General features: G+C 53.0%; 2 protein-coding genes across 2 annotated transcripts in view; both read left to right on the top strand.

The window, feature by feature from the left end:
- The first annotated feature begins 430 nt into the window (after nt 1-430).
- Nucleotides 431-2,869, top strand: EPO (erythropoietin). The gene is made up of 5 exons (XM_036826375.1): nt 431-565; nt 1,120-1,262; nt 1,488-1,574; nt 1,824-2,003; nt 2,153-2,869. The coding sequence occupies exons 1-5, from the start codon at nt 553-555 to the stop codon at nt 2,309-2,311; spliced, it is 582 nt and encodes a 193-aa protein (XP_036682270.1). The 5' UTR covers nt 431-552; the 3' UTR covers nt 2,312-2,869.
- A 9,477-nt stretch (nt 2,870-12,346) lies between these two features.
- ZAN (zonadhesin) overlaps nt 12,347-21,020 on the top strand; it is a 32,045-nt gene continuing 23,371 nt past the window's right edge. The window contains exons 1-13 of the mRNA XM_036827613.1: nt 12,347-12,423; nt 13,452-13,504; nt 13,981-14,127; nt 14,271-14,542; nt 14,721-14,808; nt 15,595-15,747; nt 17,645-17,809; nt 18,146-18,237; nt 18,422-18,500; nt 18,592-18,738; nt 19,273-19,544; nt 19,846-19,930; nt 20,404-20,949. Of these exons, the coding sequence (XP_036683508.1) occupies nt 12,347-12,423; nt 13,452-13,504; nt 13,981-14,127; nt 14,271-14,542; nt 14,721-14,808; nt 15,595-15,747; nt 17,645-17,809; nt 18,146-18,237; nt 18,422-18,500; nt 18,592-18,738; nt 19,273-19,544; nt 19,846-19,930; nt 20,404-20,949 (2,176 nt within the window). The remainder of the gene's footprint in view (nt 12,424-13,451; nt 13,505-13,980; nt 14,128-14,270; nt 14,543-14,720; nt 14,809-15,594; nt 15,748-17,644; nt 17,810-18,145; nt 18,238-18,421; nt 18,501-18,591; nt 18,739-19,272; nt 19,545-19,845; nt 19,931-20,403; nt 20,950-21,020) is intronic.

The following is a 21,020-nucleotide window of genomic DNA, read 5'->3' as shown; positions in this document are numbered from 1 at the left end:
CCTCCTTCCCTGGGGGGACGTCGGGGGTCCCCAGCCTTTCCCGGAATGGCACTGCCTTCTGCCCGTCCCGCTGCGCGCACGCAGCCGCCCCTCCCGGAACCCCGGGGTCCGACGACGGGCAGCCCCGCGCCCCGCACCCGCCCCTGCGGCAGCTCGGCTCCCGCCCCGGCGAGCCCCCGACCCAGGCGTCCTGCCCCCGGCTCTGACCCCTCCGCCCCCCCCCTCCCGCGACCCCTCACGCACACAGCCCCCCCCCAACCCCCCACACGCACGCACACAGCTGATAACAGCCCCGACCCCCGGCCGCCGCCGCAGTTCCCCGGGCCAACAGTCCCCGGGCCAACCCCGGCCGGCCGCCTCGCCGCGCCGTCCTCCGGACCCTGGCCCCGGGCCCTGCGCGCTCTGCCCCGACCCCGGCTCGGCGCCCCGGACGGCGGCCCCCTCCTTCGGGCGGCGGGGTGGCCCTGCCCCGCCGAGCTTCCCGGGATGCGGGCCCCCGGCGCGGGCACCCGCCGAGCCCCAGGTCGCTGAGGGGCCGGGCGAGGCGCGGAGATGGGGGTGCGCGGTGAGTACTCCCGGCCGGGGGAGCGCCCGCCCGCCCGGCCCCTGTTTGAGGAGGAATTTACCGCTGGGGCTGTTGGCCCCGGGGTGGCCGGGTTCAAGGACCTGCGACTTGCCAAGGACCCCGGAAGGGCAAGGGGGGTGGGGCAGCCTTCACCTGCCGGCCGGGCTGGGGGAGTCCCCGGGAAAGTCGGAATCTGAGCTGGAGACGCGGTGGAGGATTGGGGGGTCCAGGGAGAAAGAGGGGCGGCTATGTGGGGGACGAGGAAGCTGATACCTGGGTCTGGGAGCAACAGCCCGGATCTGCGAGAGGGGAAGCCTCTGTCACACCGGGATTGAAGTTTGGCCGGGAGAAGTGGATGCCGGTAGCTGGGGGTTGGGGTGTGCACGCGGCCGCGGGATTGAATGAAGGCAAAGGAGGCAGAGCCTGAGCGCTCGCAAGGTTCGGGTCGGGAGGACTCGCGGGGGCAGAGCAGCGGGATGGGTGAGCGTGCACGTCTAAACCACCCCTTCTCCTGCAAGTCCCGGCCTCACGCTCCGCCCGGCTCTCTCTCCTAGAATGTCCTGCCCTGCTGCTTCTGCTGTCCTTGCTGCTGCTCTCTCTGGGCCTCCCAGTCCTGGGCGCCCCCCCACGACTCATCTGTGACAGCCGAGTCCTGGAGAGGTACATCCTGGAGGCCAGGGAGGCCGAAAATGCCACGGTGAGGCCCCCTCCCCAGGACCTTCCACAGAACTCACCCTCAGGGGTCCAGGGTCTCCCCCAAGATCCAGGAACCTGGCACTTGGTTCAGGGGTGGAAGCGGGGAGCCAGAGCCCCCAGTGAAAGTAATAAGAGTGGTAGTCCCCAGTGCACAGCTGGAAGCTAGGTAAGGGGCGAAGCCAGCAGGAGCCGCTGCGGCCCCTGACTCCAGGCTCGTGCATTTCAGGTGGGCTGTGCTGAAGGCTGCAGCTTCAGTGAGAACATCACTGTCCCAGACACCAAGGTTAACTTCCATGCCTGGAAGAGGATGGAGGTGAGTTCATGTCTTCCTTCCTCTTGGGGAGTCTCATTTTGGGAACCTCCTAGGGCAGGAAGGAGGATGATAGAGAGAGAGGAGAAACAGAGCAGCAAAGATGAGGGCTGAATGGAATGCGTTCATTCATTTATTCATCTGTTCATTCATTCATTCATTCAACAAAACTTCTGTTTGCTTGGGGCTGCTGAGAGGGAGGAGGGCGGGGCTGGCTTGGGCCAGCTGACTCCAAGTCTCCGCTCCCTTTAGGTCCAGCAGCAGGCTGTGGAAGTCTGGCAGGGCCTGGCCCTGCTCTCAGAAGCCATCCTGCAGGGCCAGGCCCTGTTGGCCAACTCGTCCCAGCCATCCGAGGCCCTGCAGCTGCACGTGGACAAAGCTGTCAGCGGCCTGCGAAGCCTCACCTCCCTGCTTCGGGCGCTGGGAGCCCAGGTACGTGTAGGACCCTCCCTGGCACTTGTGTTTGCCCTTTCTGTAAAATGGGAGAAGGGCCCTGCCAAGGAATCCCTGCTGCAATTCTGTCCCAGATTCCATCTCCTGCCGGGGTCCCCAGCGGTAACCTTCTGTTCTCTCCTTGGCAGAAGGAAGCCGTCCCCCTTCCAGACGCAGCCTCCTCTGCAGCCCCACTCCGAACATTCACTGTTGATACTTTGTGCAAACTTTTCCGAATCTACTCCAATTTCCTGCGGGGAAAGCTGACGCTGTACACAGGGGAGGCCTGCAGGAGAGGGGACAGGTGACCCGGTGCTCCCACCCCGGGCACGTCCACCACCTCGCTCACCACCACTGCCTGTGCCATGCCTTCTGCACCTCCACTCCCAACCCCTGTCGATGGGCCATCAGCTCAGCGCCAGACTGTCCCACGGACACTCCAGGGCCAGCGGTGATATCTCAGGGGCTAGAGGAACTGTTCAGAGCTCAACTCAGATCTAAGGATGTCACAGGGCCAGCCTGAGTCTCCAAAGCAGGAGGAATTCAGAGAGTTCAACTTAAACTTGGGGACAGCGCCATGCAGGGGAGACACTGAAACTCATCTCAGTGCCCTGCAGAACCGTGATGCTGGGACAAGCTGGAGGGCAAATAATTCCTTTTGCACCCAGCAAGCAGGGAGAGGATGGACTGGAGAATTTAGGGGGCAAGCCGTGAATTCTCCGGGTCTCATGGGGACTCCGTGACAGCAGAGCCCGCTGGATGAGGAGGGTGGTGGGAGCCGTGAAGATGGGATGGGGGCTGGCTCCTGGCTCTCACTGGGTCCAAGTCTTGTGTATTTTTCAATCTCACTGGCAAGAACTGAAACCGCAACCTGGCTCTTGGCTTTTCTGTTTTCCCGGGAGACCCCTACCTCCCTGGCTCTGCCCCCATCCTGGCAGCAGGCAGCAGGTCCGGGAAACCAGAGGTGGAGGGGGCCGGGCCCTACGTGCTGCCTCGCATGGCCTGTCTGACCTCCTGACCCCAATGGGCTTGAGGCCACAAGCTCTGCCCACGCTGGTCAATAAGGTGGCTCCATTCAAAGCTAGTCCTCAGTAGGCAGCTGCCATCTGGCCCAGGATAAGTCTTTTTTTTTTTTGGCTGAATCGCACGGCTTGTGGGATCTTAGTTCCCCAACCAGGGATGGAACCTGGGCCCCGGCAGTGAGAGCACAGAGTCCTAACCACTGGACCGCCAGGGAAGTCCCCAGGATGATGTCTTTAGTGAGCCTCGGCTGCCGGCAAGGACACAGGAGCCAGGAGGAGGGGCTCCTTTGGGGGTTGGTGGCAGCTGCCAATGCTGCCTGCTGGACCCTTATTATTTTCTGTCTCTTCTCTGTGGCCGCTTCTTCTAATGCCACAACCCCAGCATCAGCCTTTGCCATCTCAGCACACAAGCCCCCTCTAAATCCAGTGGAACTTTCCTTGCCTGGGGATGGTTACCATGAATGCTCTACCCTGAAACTTGCCAAAGGGGCAGTAGTAGATTGGGGTACAGTGGGAACCAACTTCCCAGACAACCATCTCGTTGATCAATCACTCTGCCCAGAGCTACTGCAGGTAGTTCATTTATATGACCTCATTTTATTCCTCACACAGCCCTGGGAGAGTGTCACTGCAGTCACTCCCATGGTACAGATGAAGAAGTAAAATACCTTGCCCAAGGCCAAGATGACAGGAATCCCCCATCATCCCAGCACTCACCCCCTTCCCTCTTCTGCTTATTTCTGCCACATAAGCCCTCCCAGTTCCCCTGGGATGGGGGACACGGGACAAACTCACTCAACCTCCACACTTGATCCCTACTTGCTTCTTCCTTTTTTTTTTTTTTTTGGCCACACCGCATGCGGGACCTTAGTCCCCCAACCAGGGATCTAACCCGTGTCCCCTGCAGTGGAAGCACAGAGTCTTGACCACTGGACCGCCAGGGAATTCGTACTTCTAATTTTATCCTTTCCCCTGACAATCAATTTCAAATTCCTTCCCAGAAATAATGTTTCAGCTGCAAAGTAACGCCCAAGAGAGACCTGTGCAGACAACAAAAGCTGTCACAGAACTGTGCAGGAATGCCCGATCCCGGCCATTATCGTACATGGGGGGGAAATCGGTCTTTCACTTATATCACAAAACGGAGAAGTCAGCCTGCACCCCGGCAAATATGCACAAGGCAGGGAATGTTTTGCAATCTGCAGCAGGAAGAATATGGGCAGGTTGGGGGGTTGCAGGGTATTTGCCAAGTATATGTGTGTGAGAGGGTAGGGGTGAAGTTGTGGTGGGAGGAGTCAGCCAAGGGCAGGACCCAAGGAGAATTTTCCTCTGGCCAACCCTGCTTCTGGGCTACAGTGCCCTCTTCAGGCCTTCTTGGGAAATGCTAGAGTAATCTACAAGCTATAGAACCCTGAGGACTCTGACCTTGTGCATTTCGATAAAAATTCGTGTTATGCCATCCCGTTCTTGCTCCACCTCTGTGAATCAGGAAAGAAGGAATCTCTCTTTCTCGCTGGCAAACTGAAGCTAAGAGACTTGTCCTGAAGCCCAGGGAATCCAGCTAGTAAGTTACAGCTGGGACCTGAACTTGAGATTTAGGACTCATAACCCCAAAGTCCTGTCCATCTTTCGGCCTGATGTGCTGCCTAAACATCTCCTGGATCTTTTTTCCTCCTGACCTTATTCCTCGACTTTGTTTCAGACTTCTTACTGCTTTCAATTAAAAAAAAAAAAAAGTAGTTAACAGAACCTGAAGTATATGACCTGGGTCAGGTGTGATGGGCGAGTAGGTTAAGAACATAATTTTAAAACATACTTTATTCCACATTTATGGAGTGCCTACTGTGTTCCAGCCTTTGCACTAAGTGCTAGGAAGCTTGGAAAGACGGTCTGTGCCACTCACAGCCCAGTGTCCTCCTAGAGCGGGCAGTCCCCTGGCGGCAAAAAGACGTGTGCTCATGAATGAAGGTGTAGATATAGCCAGCTTGGCATGTGACTGAGTCCCGAGAGGTGGGGGGCCGAGGGGCCTGGATGGGAAGAACCTGGTGACACCCACAGTCCCTGCGAAGAGACACAGATATGCAAGGAGGGCGTTGCCAGATTTCCCAGGTTCTTCAAGTGCGGGCCAGGGGTGTAAACTTTCTTCTGCACTACTGTTAACGATGATTAACAACATATTGATCTCTGGCACTTACACGATCTGCTCTGATTCTCACCATCACTCCATGAAAAAGGAGGACAGTGGGCACCATCCTCTTTTGTCAGACAGGGAAACTAAAACTAAGTTCCTCCAGGTAAGTGACCAAGCCAGCTCTTCCGACTTCCGGGTGGGACAGGAGCCAGCTCAGCCCGGTTCTGAGTCAGCGGGTTACATAACTGTTTCATGGAGATGCGTTCTGTTTGTAGAGTGCTTTGCGATTTCCAAGGTGCTTTCCCGGGCAGCCTCACATTTGCTCTCCTCACCCCATGAGGGAGGCAGAGACAGGAGAGGCTCCCCATTTTGCAGAGGAGGAAACCGAGATCCGGAGAGATTACGAATGGGTCTGGCCCAGGTCGTAAGACACTGAGAGGAAGCGTCAGGACCGGGAGCCAGGCTCTCGGACTCTGGGTCCCTCTTCTACTAGAAGCAAGGATCATGGGGAGAAGAGAAAGCAGAGGGAGTGGACAGAGGGGAGGAAACAGCTTCAGTCAGCGAGGCATGAGTCCCATCCATTTCTCTCTACCAACTCTTTCCCGCTCCATCCCCTGCCCCTGGTGCCCGCTTCCTCCCTGGAAAGGCAGAAAGTGCCTATGACCCTCCCCACCACCAAATCTCCCAGCACTGGGGCCCACCTCATCTGCCTCCTGCAGCGCCAGCTCCCACCTTGACTGCAGCCTCTTGGCTTTGGGTACCACTGGCCCGAACGCTCTTCCTGGGCCTGAGCATCAGGCTGACCAATGCATCCGCCTGACCCCAGCCTCCAGGCCGGCCACCTGGGATTCTCCTGGGACTACTCAGTCTACTGGTCTCCCACAGTAGGTGATTGTTGCTACAGCTGAGTTAGCTAAATGAGGCCTCTCAGACACTGGAATCTAGGCTGAAGGTTAACTACATCATTTCCAGCTGGTCAAGGCTCATTCCTCTTAAAATTCCATCATAAAACTGTGACATTATAAAAGATTATTGGCAACAGAAAAACAGATAGCAGGATGGTTTCCCAGCCTATGTGAGTCATGCCCAAATGTCTATAAACTCCCTCCTCGATTCTAAAAAATGAGTTATTAAAAAAATTATACCACCCACACACAATTTCTGGTTTTTAAAAAACCTTAGCTGTGCTGGTCTCTCTATCTTACAGATGAGGAAACTGAAGCCCAGAGCAGATGAGCAAAGTGCCCAAGGACACACAGGGAAGCCAGGACTGGCTGCAGTTTCCTGGAGTGATTCCCAGGTTCTTCCACATCCCAGGGTCCCTCTCACACCTATTCTTGCCAGTCTTGTCAGGTGACAAAGCCTCTGGGGCCTCGCCCGTTCCGGACTCCCCAAAAGGCAGAGCCCGTGGTTCCCTCCCACACCACATTCCCTCCTGTCCTGCCTGAGCACCAACCCCCCACCCCCAGACAGGCTGGAAGCTGTGACCGGCCAGCTCTGCGGCGCCAGAGGGAGGTCAGCAAGAGCAGCCTTCAGAGGACTTATTGCCTAACCTGGAGGGGCTGGGGATCAATTGGCTTCTGCTGCTCTTCCCTGGGTTAACCCTTTCCTGGCTCTGTCCCTCTGTTGAATGCTCTCCTAACCTGCTCTGGAGGAAGGGGAGATCGGGGTTTGGGCTGGGCATCCTTTATACCCCCGGCTTTGATACAAAGGGGCAGAGGATCTCTCTTTTTAGGGGTTGACCCTTGCGTGGGCTCTGTGGGTGCTCACTTGGGCAGAAGGAGTCCCCAGGACTCCGAAGGGGGTGGGGACTTCCCGCTCCAACACCTGGGGCATGACAGCACCGGCCCCTCCCTGACAGCTCATGAGAATGGCTGGCCCAGACAACCCTGTCACATGTCAGGGGCCAAGGCCAGGCACCCTGGGCATAGATTTGATAGTAGGGACGGGGGCTGCCAAAGTAAAGGGAATGAAACTGAAGATCTCTAGGAACACCTGGGTGTGGGATACAGGAACTCTGGATTCACGATAGTTCAGCTTGCTGCCAGGCCAGCCCACCAGCCAAGATAGAGCCATGAGCAAGCGTCAGTGCTGTTTTTAAAAAGCGGCAAAACCACCCTCTTAGCTGCATTCTCATGTAGACTTGCTATTGATGAAACTGATAAAGGCAGATCTGCTCTGGCTGGGATGGGACCCCGCCCCCATTTGGATGCACTTCAGGGAACCATGGGACTTGGCAGGACACCACGTAGGGACCGTCAGCACCATGCCCTTCTGCTGGGCAATTGACATCATTTCTCTAGAGCTCAGTTTCCACATGCGGAAAATGAGGACAAGAATTTTGCGATGAAGAGAACGTGAGATTGGCACATGAAACAGGCACATGAAAATATGCTCAACATAGCTAATTATTAGAGAAATGCAAATCAAAATTACAATGACGTATCACCTCACACCGGTCAGAATGGCCATCATCAAAAAAATCTACAAATAGCAGATGCTGGAGAGGATGGGGAGAAAAGGGAACCCTCCTACACTGTTGGTGGGAATGTAAACTGGTGCAGCCATTATGAAAAACAGTATGGAGGTTCCTCAAAAAACTAAAAATAGAGTTGCCGTATGATCCAGCAATCCCACTCCTGGGCATATATCTGGACAAAACTATAATTCAAAAAGATACATGTGCTCCTATGTTCATAGCAGCATTATTCACAATAGCCAAGACATGGAAAGCACTTAAATGTCCACCGACAGATGCATGAATAAAGAAGATGTGGTACATATATACAATGGAATACTACTCAGCCATAAAAAAGAATGAAATAATGTCATTTGCAGCAACATGGATGGACCTAGAGATTATCATGCCAAGTGAAGTAAGTCAGAAAGAGAAAGACAGGGACTTCCCTGGTGGTCCAGTGGTTAAGACTCCAAGGCAGGGGGCCTAGGTTCAATCTCTAGTCAGGGAACTAGATCCTGCATGCCGCAACTAAAAGATCCCGCATGCTGCAACTAAAGACCCGGCACAGCTAAATAAATAAATATTTTTTAAAAAGAAAGAAAGACAAATACCATATGATATCATTTATATGTAGAATCTAAAATTTGACACAAATGAACTTATCTATGAAACAAAAACAAGTGAAACAGACTCACAGATATAGAGAACAGACTTGTGGTTGCCAAGGGGGAGGGGGGTGGGGGAGGAATGGAGTGGGAGTTTGGAAGTAGCAGATGCAAACTATTATATATAGGATGGATAAACAACAAGGTCCTACTGTATAGCACAGGGAACTATATTCAATAGCCTGTGAAAAACCATAATGGAAAAGAATATAAAAAAGGATATATATATGTACAACTGAATCACTTTGCTGTACAGCAGAAATTAACACAACATTGTAAATCAACTATACTTCAATAAAATACATTTTTTTAAAAAAGAGGAAGAACATGAGATTCAGTTAGGTGAGCGGGCAAGAATTGCTGTTTCCGGCTCCTGGAAAGCTCTCGATCCACTTGCATCCCCACTCCCGCTACCTTGACATCAGCGTCCATCGGCCCCTCCCATCTCTCACCTTCCACAACCTCCTCTCCCATCTCCCTAGCTCTGCCCAGCCCCTCCTTGATCCATATCCACCTGGGGATGCTGGTGCAGCCTTTTGAAAATGCAAGTGGAATCAAGTCACCCCCACTGCTTCAAGACCTTTGGTGGCTCCACAAAGCTATGGCATTCAAGGTCCTCCAAGACAGGGCCCCTGCCTACACACACACACACACACACACACACACACACACACACACACACACACATGCTCAGCTATCCTCCAAGTGTCATGCTCCCCCTAAGCTTGAACATTCCCTCTTCCTGGAATGTGCCTTCCCAACTTCTTTGCCTAGTTACCATCTCTTGGTATTTTTTTTTTTTTGGCCACACCGCATGGCATGGGGGCTCTTAGTTCCCCGACCAGGGATCGAACCTGCGCCCCCTGCAGTGGAAGCTCAGCGTCTTAACCGCTGGACCGCCAGGGAAGTCCCTCTTGATACTTCAGAAAGCCCCTCAGGTGTCACCTCTTGCCAAAAGCCTTCCCTAACCAGCTCCCTTCCCTTCCTGTCACCAGTGACCTGAGTCACGGACTCCTTTTCCACGCTCTGCTCCGTAGCAAAGCACTTATCTGCCCAGCCCCAGGAAAGCACATTGATACAAGTGTCAAGCCTGGCAGAAGGTGGGAAGGGGTGGGCAGTGGAGAGAGGGCTAGCATTGGCAGGGCTGGGAGGTAGGGACTTGCTGGCTGTGGGCAGCACCAGCAGGGAGCTCGCGTGGGAGGGGCACTCCTGTGACCTTCTTGCCACCAGAACCTTCTCCATTCACCTCCTACTTCACAGATAAAACAGAAGCTGCCACATGTGCATCGGCATGGTGCATCCCCCCACCGCCCCCCATCACAGAGCTGGCTTGCCCCTCCTGCTATTTTCCTTCTGGACTCTTCCCACCCACCTTCCCATGAGTATTCACACAGGCTCAAATTTCTCTTATTTTGAAAAGGCCTTACCTCGTCCTAACTTTGGCACCTGCCCTCCGAGTCTCCTCTAGATGGCCAAACAGCCCCCAAATGCTGTCCCCTCCTGGTGGGATTCCTTCTTCAACTTGCGCTCCCTCCTTGAACCCTCCAGTCTGATTTCCTCCCAACCAGGCCCCTCAAATGGCTCTCACTAAGGTCCCTATAATGAACCACATCTGTTACACAGGAAGGCCTGGAAACATCTTTGTCGTGCGCATAAGTATGCAGAATGCATGGAGAGCCCGGCCACCCCCTCCCGGAGGGAACCACCATGAACAGCTGTCTGTGTGTCCTAGTTCCATCTCTACACCTCTACTCAAAACACGTGCATATGAAATTAACACAACATTGTAAATCAACTGTTTCTCAGTAGAAAAAAAAAAAAAACACATACATAAACATGTACCTTTGTTTGGGGAGTTTACATTAATGGGATCATACTATAATTTTTTTTTTCCTGTGACTCACCTCTTTCACTTAATAATACATCCAGATGCTCTTTCCACTATCAGAATATATGATCTACCATGATTCCTTTTTTCCTTTAAGTCAGGAATGAACTTTAATAAACAGTATCATAATATTAAGTAATATTTTTATGTTATTTTAAAAATTGTGGTAAAATATACATAACATGAAATTTATTTTCTTAACTGCTTTTAAGAGCACGGTTCTGCAGCTTTAAGTACATTCATATTGTGCAACCACTACCACTGTCCCTCTCCAGAACTTGTTCATCTTCCCAAACTGAAACTCTGTCCCCATGAAACACTAACTCCCCATTCCCCCTTTCCCCGGGGCACCCACCATTCTACTTTCTGTCTCTATGAGTTTGACTATCCTAGATACCTCATATAAATAGAATCATGCAGTATTTGTCCTTCTGTGACTGGCTTATTTCATTAGCATAATGTCCTCAAGGTTCATCCAGGTTGTATCAGGTATCAGAATTTCCTTCCTTTTCAAGGCTAATATTCCATCGTATGTATATACCACATTTTGTTTATCCACTCATCTGTCTATGGGCCCTTGGGTTGCTGTCACCTTTTGGCTATTTTGATAATGCCACTATAAACATGGGTGTACAAGTATCTGTTCAAGTCCCTGCTTTCAATTCTTTTGGGCATATACCCAGAAGTGGAATTGCTGGGCAATATGGTAATTCTCCTGTCAATTTTTTGAGGAGTGCCATTCTTTTTAATACCTGTATAATATTCCTTCATAGAAATAATATTCCTTGAATACGATCCAAACACACATCTCCTGGCAAACATTTAGGTAACCTCGATTTCTTTTCCTATTGTAAATGATGCTGCAATTAACGTCTTTAAGATATGTACATCTTTGTGAAAATACGCACGTATTTCTGTGGGAAGACTCCTACAAAGGTAATGCTGGGTCAAAGGTAAGCACATTTGAAAGTTAAACGGTCATTGTCAAATTATCTTCTAAGACGTTTTCACCAACATGCAGTCTTAGCATCAATGTATTTGAGTGTGTCTACCTGCATCCTGGCCAACACTCAATGCTTCAATCTTTTAAATTGTTGTCAACATGAAAGTTGTAGTTTTGATTAGCATTTCCCTTCTTATAACAGAAGCAGAACATTTAAAAAATGTTTTATTTAATATTTATTTATTTATTTTTATTTGGTTGTGTCAGGTCTTACTTGTGGCTTGCTGGCTCCTTAGTTGCCGCATGTGGGCTCCTTAATTGTGGCTCATCTGCTCCTTAGTTGTGGCATGCAAACTCTTAGTTGCGGCATGCATATGGGATCTATTTCCCTGACCAGGAATCGAACCCGGGCCCCCTGCATTGGGAGCGTGGAGTCTTAACCACTGCACCACCAGGGAAATCCCAGAAGCAGAACATCTTTTCCAATGTTTACTGGCAGCTTGTAGGTCTTCTTCTGTGATTTGTCTTTTTCAATTCTTTGCCAAGAAGCATTTTCAGTCCTCACTTTACTCCATCTTTCCATCGCCTTCGACACTGTTGCTAGCTATAGAACTTTAGGTTTGAAATGGTTTTCTGTTGGAATTCTGCAGACAATGTTCCACTGCCTCATAGAATCCATGGTTGCTATTGAAAAGTTCCTTGTCTTGCTGATTCCGGATCCTTAGTATGTGACCTGCTTTCTTCTGTCTGAAAGTGTTTAGGGTCTTCTCTTCAGCCCTGATGTTCTGAAATTTCATGACATGCTTTTCATGGGTCTCTTTGCATTCATCGTACCAGACCCCTTTTAATCAAGAGACTCATACATCTGTTCTGGGAAATCTTCTGTGGTTTTTCTTAAGTAATTTCTTTTCCTTTGTTCTTTCTTTTTTGAACTCTTCTGGTTGAATGTTAGGCTTCCTGGACCAACCCTCCAAGTCTCTCTCTTCTTTCTTTCTTTCCTTCTCTCTTGCTCTCATTTTTATTTCTCTTGATTTCAATGTCTAACTCTTCTACTGGATTTTAAATTTCAGCCCTCATAGTTTTCATTTCCCAGAGCTTTCTTGTGTTCTCTGTCCAGTTTTCATGGCATCCTCAGGAAGATGCCAAGCGAGGAGGGGCGGGGGTGTATAAGGTGGCCTGGGCTCCTCACTCTGCCTTCCTCCTCTCCCCTGAGAGCTGCCTCTGAGGTCCCGCATGGCTCCTCCAGTCTGGACTCTGCTGCTGCTGCTGGGGGCTGCCTGGGGCCAGGGCCACATGCCTGCCCCTGCCCGGTAAGCTGGGCTCAGGGGGCAGTTGGGGGTGGCTCTGAGGAAGAGCTAGGGGCAAAGCTGGGAGGGGCAAAGCTGGAAGGGGCAAGCGGGCTAGCGATGAAGGGCACAGCCCTGGGGAGGAAGGCGGGAGCCTGATGGGTGTGAGAAGCATGCTGAACAGGAGTGGGTGGAGCCCCGCAGCCCACAGGTCTGGACCTGAGACCTGTGAGCAGCTCAGTGGGAGCAGGACAGAGCTGAAGTGCGAGGAGAGAGGAAGCAGGTGCAGAGCCGGGGAGACAGGTCTGAGGATGGCAGGGGAGGAGAGAGAGGTCGGGCCCTCAGAAAATGGACAAAACCCAGAGCAGACCCAGCGGACAGAGAGACAGCAAGTAGGAAGCAGCAAGAAATGATGGGTGGCTTGGTGTCCTGGAGCTTGTTTAAGGGGATTTGAACAAGCAGGACTTGAACTACTAAAACAAAGGGCTGTTCTACGTGGCCCACACCACCTGGAAAAGGGCAGCTGGCTTCTCTGCGGAATTTGTAAGGTGTTGCGCATCTGTGTGTTCAGTTGGGGCAACACCATCCCTGACACCCACCTGGCAACATGGGACCCATACAGTCCCTACTCTGTGGGGAAAACTTGGGCGATAGCACGGGAAGACCTCGACCCGAAGGAAGGAGATTACTCAGGTTCAAATGCTTAGGCGCTGCAGTGAGAATTCCCGTACAAAGAAACTGGTTCTTTCTCATGCGAGAGAACCCCGTGTGACATCCAGGGCATAGAGGGGTGGAGGGAGCCAGTGGGGATGTGAGGAGCCTGGAGGGGAGATGCTTTTTAGGAAACAGATGACAACTTAAGGTGAGAAGGCTGTGAGTGACCTTTTTGAAAACCTTCAAGTAAATATATGTCACTGCATACACGTTGACACAATATGGATAAAAAGAAAGGAACAATCCTCCAGAAAGCTCACAATCCTGGAGGCTTAACAGTTCTTGGTAATGACAAGATCACTTTTTTTTTTTCTCTCTGTCTCCAAATCAACGCCAAGGAAAGAGAAGCCTCTGGATTGGAAGCCCGTCTCTCGCAGCTCGAGGGAAAACTGTGAGTTGGAACCCGGGGCTGCTCAGTCCCTCCCAGGGGTGGCCACCCAAGATGCCCTCAGGCAGGGTGATGACATAAATATGAAATAAATGTGTGAAGGGCAGCCCTCAGAGGATGGAGGGTGGAGGGAACCGGGGAGGAGTAGAGTACAAGTCCCGCCTGAAAGATCCACATTCAAATCAACAACAAAATGTACGCTGCCCAGACAAGCCTGCCTGACTGGGACCTCCGTTTGCAACCCCTGACCTAGTCATTCTGCCCCTCACCGACCCCAGCCCTGAATTTCTCCTAAGAGAGGACTTATTTCTCAGCTTCTCTTTCCCAAATCTCTGCTCTGGACCCTAAATCTTAGTGGCCACCTTGCAACCCTGCTCTGCTCCCTCCCCCTACCTCCTACCCCCCCAGCCCCATTGGCTCTGCAGCCGACCCCCTCCCCTCTGCCCTCTCCTGGCCTCACAGTGGCCCTTTCTTCCCAGCCGTTCTCACCCAGTGTGATTTTGAGGATGACTCCAGACCCCTCTGTGATTGGAGCCAAGTGTCCAAAGATGACGGGGGCTGGACTCGGGCCAGTGAGCCCTCCCCCACCAGCAGCACCGGGCCCCCCGGCGGGTACCCCAATGGAGGTGAGGAAGCTGAAGGTTTAGGGAGGCATCTGGGAGGTGGACGCTGGCAGATCTGGGTGCAGGGAGGCAGCCGGGAGTGATACCTGGGCTCTGGGAAGGGGCGGTGGGCAGGGCCTCACCATCCCTGGCTCTGCCTCCCCCAGAGGGCTACTTCCTGCACATGGACTCCAACACCTTCCGCCCGGGTGGGGTGGCCCGCCTGCGCAGCCCCCCCGTATGGGAGCAAGGCCCCCTCTGCGTGCGCTTCGCCTACTACATGTTCGGGCTGTCGTGGGGCGCCCAGCTCAAGCTGCTGCTGACCACGGGCCCCAAGGGCAAGCGCCCCAACGTGCTCTGGAAACACATGAACACGCAGAGCCCCTCCTGGATACCCACCGCCGTCACGGTGCCCATGGGGCTCATCCTGCCCAGTCGGGTGAGGCCGAAGGCACAGCCTGGGGTCCCAGTGGGAATCTGGCTGTGGGGAGTCCAGGAGGGGCTGGGATGGGACAAGGCGGGGGCACGGGGGCTGGACCACCTGAATTCAGGCAGGAAAGTGGGAGCCCGAGGCAAAGGGGCTCACAGGGTGGGTCATCCCCTCCTCCCTCCCGCAGCTGACATTCGAAGGAGTCAGGGGCAGCACAGCTTATCTGGACATCGCTCTGGATGCCATCTCTATCCGTCGGGGCTCCTGCAATCGGGGTGAGCCCCCGTCCCGCCTCCTCTTTCTCCCCACGCCTGTACATCTGCCCAGGTGGCAGGAGTAGCTCAGGGACCGTGACCCTGGTTTCTTCCAGAGTTGGGGCGACTTGCTTCCCTTTACCTCCACACCCCACACCTTTGACCCCTGAAGCAGCCACATCTAAAGAGAGGTTCTCCTGGAACACAGAATTGTGGTGACACCTGTCCTAGAGTGACCAGCCATTCTGGTTTGCTCTGGGCGGTCCCTCTTTTAGCACGAAAGTGCTGCATCTCAGGAAACCCCTCAGTCTCTGGAAAACCTGGACATTTGGTCAACCTGGCTGTTTCCCCAGATCCATCCAGAATTAGCACTCTAGGCTGATGTTAGAGATTTGAGGGGAACAAATTCAAGGGAAGGAACATTCCAGAAGCTGCATGCCAGGAGCCAACACTTACTGAGCACAGGAACTGTGCTAGATGCTCCCACACGTGATGTAACTTACAACAGGCAAGCGCTTTTGTTCCCAGTTTATCGATGGGGAAACTGAGGTTTGGGCAGCCTAAGTAATCTGTGCCAGGAACACGCCGCTGGGGAGCAGGACCATATCTGGCTTGCAAGCCAGCCATGCCTCACATTAGGACCCAGCCTGGGACTCAGAATTCTGACTCCAGACTGAGGCATACTTTTCTTTTTTTAAATTTTTATCTTATATTGGAGTATAGTTGATTAACAATGTTGTGTTTGAGGCATACTTTTCTGCCTCCCCTTAGAAAAAGCTAAATCCTTCCTCTTTTCTTTTCCCTCAGTCTGCATGATGCAAACGTGCAGTTTTGACACTCCAAATGATCTCTGCGGCTGGAGCTGGATCCCGACGGCCTCTGGGGCCAAGTGGGTCCAGAAGAAGGGATCAACAGGGGTGCTGAATGTGGGGCCTGAGGATGACTTCTCTAGCCCTGGTAGTGAGTAATGGCCATGCTTCTTCCGTCCTTTGACTTTCTGAGCTTCTAGTGACCTTTGCAGGAGTTTACGATGCTTGCCTGACCACCCTACAATAACTCTCTTGGGATGGCCTGGGGTGAATGTCAGCAACCTCAGACCTCCATCAGCTTAAGTTACAGGACAGAAAACAGATTCTAAGCACCCAGCCAGCTTCCCCCACTGCCACCCCAAAAGCCCTACCCGGTAGACCCAACACGGCCGGCTCCTCACCTCTTTTCCCTGGCATCCTTCCTTCTTCATTCATCCAACAAATATTTATTGAGCACCTACAATATGCCAAGTCCCAGGCCCTTGAGATGCATCAGCTTACAAAACAGACAGAGAACGGTGGGGGACAAGGAGGTGACAGTTCCTGAAACAATAAAGAAGTAAATTATATAGCTTTAAGATGACCAGTGCTATCAGAAAAAAAAAAAAAAGTTGAACAAAGTAAGGGGATCGGGAGAGCAGGGTAGGGTGGGTTGTAAGTTTTAAATAGGGTGGTCAGAGTAGATCTCACACAGGTCACATTTGAGCACAAACTTTTAGGAGGTGAGGGAGTGAGGCATGAAATGATCGAGGGGAAGAACATTCTAAGCAGAGGGGCCAGCCATGCAAAGACTCTGAGGTAGCAGTGGGCTGGGGGGTGGGTGTTGAAGTACAGCAAGGAGCCACGTGGCTGGGATGGAGAGAATGAGCTCAGACGGGTCCTAGGAGGGGCAGACCATTGTCAGGACTGATTGTGGCTTTTATTCTATGTGGATGGGGAGCCTTTGCAGGATTTGGAGCAGAGGAGCGACCTTATCTGACTTACGTTTAAAAGGATCACCTGGGTTTTTTTGTATGAGAATCCACTGAAGGGACGGGGCAAGGACAGAGGCCGTTCTTCTCCATCTTTCCCTCCCCCCAAATACTTGCTCTCCTTCCTCTGATCTTTCCTGCTGCCTGAGGTTTGCTTTCTAGAAAGACCTGGTGAAAACCCCACCCCACGTTCATTCTACACCCCTGGAGAGCAGGGCAGGGCCAGCCCACCCCTGCATCCCCCTTAGCATTTAGCACCAAATCCCGTGCCCAGCAGTTTCAGTAAATGTTGTTGGGTTTGTTTGTTTTTTCCATTTTCTCTCTTCCTTTTTCCACCTTGCTCCCTTCCTTATATTTTTCCATCTTTCCTCTTTTTCTCCCGCATCTCCTTTTCCATTTCTCAGACGTCCCAGTATCGACACTGGTTGCGTTCTTTCACCATTTTACCCTTTCCCTCCTTCTTCCCTGTTGGTTCCTCTCTTTTCTCTCGCAGTTCTGCCCACTCCCTCCTCTTCAGCCGTCTTCTCTCCCTTTCAGAAGCCCACCTTTCCGGGCTTCACTCTCCAGGCAGAACCCCGTGGGGCGTCCGGCACGTGCGTGCGCGCGGTCGGAGGCCTCTTTAATTCCCCCCCTCCTTCCCCCGGCTACCAGTTGCGTCACGGAGCGAGGTCCAGGCTGATTGGCTGCCTGAGCTGGTGGCAGGCGGGAGGAGATCCCTGCCGGTCATCATCAGATCGGGACTCTCACCACTTTGCGTGAATCAGCTGTGCCCAGTGGGTTAAGAAAAGGAAGAGGATGTGACTGTGGGGGGACCTCAAAAGTCTGAATCCAAAGGACAAGATTCTGGCTGCTTCTGAGAGGATGCCGCGTTTCCTGGGCGGCGCCCGCGTCCTCACCCAGAACTGCGAGGCACCTCTGGAAGGATCCAAGGCCTCAGCCAGTCGTGTGATGGGTTTAGGCCCATCTCAGTGCCGGCTGATCCTAGGCAACTGTTAGGGCTCCCCAGGGCCAGGCTCCCTGCCTTCGCAGCCCCTATCCCTGTGCCACCCCCCACTTTACTGGCCTTTTCCTTCCCAGGTGGCTTCTACATGCTCCTGGACCCCAAGAATGCAAAACCAAGGCAGAGATCTGCCCTGCTGAGCCCTCTGATCCAGTCCTCCGGCTGCCTGAGCCTGTCCTTTCACTACACCCTACATGGCCAGTCTCCTGGTGCAGCCCTCATGGTCTATGCTTCTGTCCTGGGTGAGAGTGACAACATCATGGCATTTGCACTGTCCCGAGGCTCTTCTTCCAGGGTTGGGTTGACGAGGAAACGTGGGGGCATCTCTCGGGGTCTAGGGAAATCTGGGATACTTGCAAGATGATTCTGCGGAGTGGAATTTGGGAGCGGAAGGCACAGGGTTCTGGAAAAATAGATTAAAACGCCAGGAGAGTGAGAGAGAGAAGGACGTGCTTGCACTTGGGGGAGGGGAATCCACTCCAAGTAGTCCCTCTGCTACTCAACCTTCTGAGTATAGGTTTGAAGTCATTTTCCAGCCCCCGTCATCTCACTGCTCTCTTGGCTTCCTTCCATTGTAGGCAGAATCCGGAAACACACACTCTTCTCAGGACAACCCGGACCCAACTGGCAGCCTGTTTCTGTCAATTACACAGGCCAGGGACAGATTCAGGTACAGAGGAGCAAGAGGTCAGGTCTCCTTGGACATGGGAGGTGCACCTGATATTGACAAGGATTGAAGGTCTGGGCCCTGGAAGCCGGGTGCCTGGGTCCCTGAAGAGAGTAAAATCAAATGGAGGGGGGCTGAACATTTGCGCTGTTTCCTCACTCCCGGCCCCTTCTCCCTCTCTCTTCAGTTCACCGTGGTGGGCGTGTTTGGAAAGATCCCAGAGCCAGTGGTGGCGGTGGATGCAATCAGCATTGCTCCCTGCGGGGGTGAGAGCAGCTCTGAGAATGGAGGTTGGGGATGGGGGAGGAATAGAGAGCATGGCCCAGATTTCTCACATCTCCCATTTTGATCCCCCAGAGAGCTTTCCTCAGTGTGACTTTGAAGATGAGGCCCATCCCTTCTGTGACTGGGTCCAGACATTACAGGATGGCGGACACTGGACCCAGGGAAGTAAAAATACGCTCATCCAGGGTACAGGCCCCTTGGGAGTCTCCCTTAATGGAGGTGAGGAGATGGAGGACCCCTCAAGCCAAGGAGTTACTGAATCTGCTCCCAGCTACGGGGTGGACTGGTGTGATTGACGCAAGATGTAGGTGGTCAGAATCAGCCAGCGGGTGTTTACTGGGAAGCCGCCACGGGGCCAGAGCTGTGGAGGCGACAGAGGTAGAGTGAGTTGAGGATTCTCGTGGTTCTGGGGTCACTTGAAACCCCCAGAAGATCCAGGTATAGTGCTTCATTGAGCCCAAGGCCTCAAAATCCACTGGGTCATTTTCAGTCAAGACATTTACTGGTGCAGCCAACAAAGGAATCTGGGTTGCTGGCTTGGTTTTCCCTTTCTTTCTGATCCTGCCTTCTTCAGTTAGAAGTCTAAAATGAGCAGAGAAGAAAACAAAACAAACAAACAAAAAACCCACTGCAATGTGGGGAGTTTGGGTGTTTGCATCAAATCCCCATTTGGAAAGCAAGATGTCGCTCAAGAAAGCACCAGACTTGTCCTCTGGAGGTTTCTCATCTTGCCTGTTCCCTTCTTTTGCCCAGAGGGTCACTTTGCCTACATTGAGGCTGACAAGTTCTCCCAGGCAGGCCAGTCTTTCAGACTGGCAAGCCGGACCTTCTGTGCCCCGGGTGCGATCTGTGTGGAGTTTACCTACCACATGTATGGCCTTGGAAACGGCACGAAGCTCAGGCTTCTGTTGGAGAGCCCTGCAGACAGTTCCCCAACTTCTCTCTGGGAACGAGTTGGGTCTCAAAGCGCTGACTGGCTGAACGACTCCATCACCGTCCCTTCGGGACGTCAACAGCCCATGCAGGTGAGAGACAGGGAGAGTTGCTCTTTAAGTGTCACTGTGAGGCCAGGTGAGGGGGACATGACGCCTGGGATCAGGGAGCACAACCAGGGCTGAGAGGATGGGACACTGGATAAGCAGCAGAGCAGAGGGCGCTCTGTGTTCCCTGTGAGGCTCTCTGGCTCCTGGAAGGGGCCCGGGCCCCCGTTGCACTGTTGAGGCCAGAACAAGGCAACATCTTAGCAGAGGACAGACCGGAGAGTTGCTGGGTTGATGGGGATTCACTTTCATTTCTTTCTTGCTTCTTTCTCCCTCGTACCTTCAGCTGATGTTTGAGGCCGAGAGGGGCACCAGCACCGCCTTCGTTGTTGCTCTGGGTTTCATCTTGATCAGTCACGGGACCTGTCAAGGTAAGACAAAACCCCAGGTCCCGGAAAGGGGGCTGTGCTCCAGGGTGACCATCTTTCGGGCTTCTCTGCTTGAGCTGCTTAAAATGCAAGTCCTCTTTTGTGCTGAGTCCTCAAGCAGCTTTGTTTTCTATATTATGCCCACCCGTACCTTCCCAGCCCCATCAGAATGCTTGCTTGAGTGAATGTGACTTTGATGCCGTGGATTTCTGTGGTCGGACCCCTTACCTAGTGAATGGTGATCCTGAAGGGAAGGCCGATATCCTATTTGTTATGTGTTTCCTGTACCTGGCGCAAGATCAGACATATGTTAGGAACGGTGTTTGTCAGTGTTACCTGAGTGGAGGCTGGGGCGGGGAGGAGAAGGAGAGGTGTGAATGAGTTACTGCTTTGAGCGCACCCATTCCAATTAGCTGTGAGTCAAGGGGGTGGTGGTACGATTCTGACTAAACTCCAGGGATTTATTTTCTTTGCAGGATCTGCGTCAGTAGCACCTCCTTCCAAACCTCCTGTTACCCGCACTGGCCCTCCTGAAACCCCTGTCCGCACAGAGAAACCTGTGGCCCCTGAGGAAACACCCACCGTCCCCACTGAAATATCCACCGTCCCCACAGAGAAACCTGTGGCCCGCACAGAAAAACCGACTGTCCCTAGTGAAATATCCACGGTCCCCACAGAAAAACCCACGGTCCCCACCGAAAGGACCACCATCCCCACAGAAAAACCCACGGTCCCCACCGAAAAGACTACCATCCCCACAGAAAAAACCACGGTCCCCACCGAAAGGACCACCATCCCCATGGAAAAACCCACGGTCCCCACTGAAAGGACCACCATCCCCACTGAAAGGACCACCATCCCCACGGAAAAACCCACGGTCCCCACTGAAAGGCCCACAGTTCCCACGACACCCCAGCCCAGCCCAACTCTTGTACCCACCTGGCCAGCAGCTTTCGTGATGCCAAGTACCTCCATGACCGCTGTGACCCAGGCCACCACTGCAACCCCGAGACCTACTCCAGGTGTGTGGTGGAGCATCGGACAAAGAGCTAGAGCTGAAAGTCAGAGACAGTGATGAGGAGAGAGGGCGGGG

Source organism: Balaenoptera musculus, chromosome 15 (assembly GCF_009873245.2).
Source record: "Balaenoptera musculus isolate JJ_BM4_2016_0621 chromosome 15, mBalMus1.pri.v3, whole genome shotgun sequence".
Lineage (NCBI taxonomy): Eukaryota > Metazoa > Chordata > Mammalia > Artiodactyla > Balaenopteridae > Balaenoptera > Balaenoptera musculus.
The sequence above is the reverse complement of the archived record's forward strand: the minus strand, read 5'-3'. Positions and strand labels throughout refer to the sequence as shown.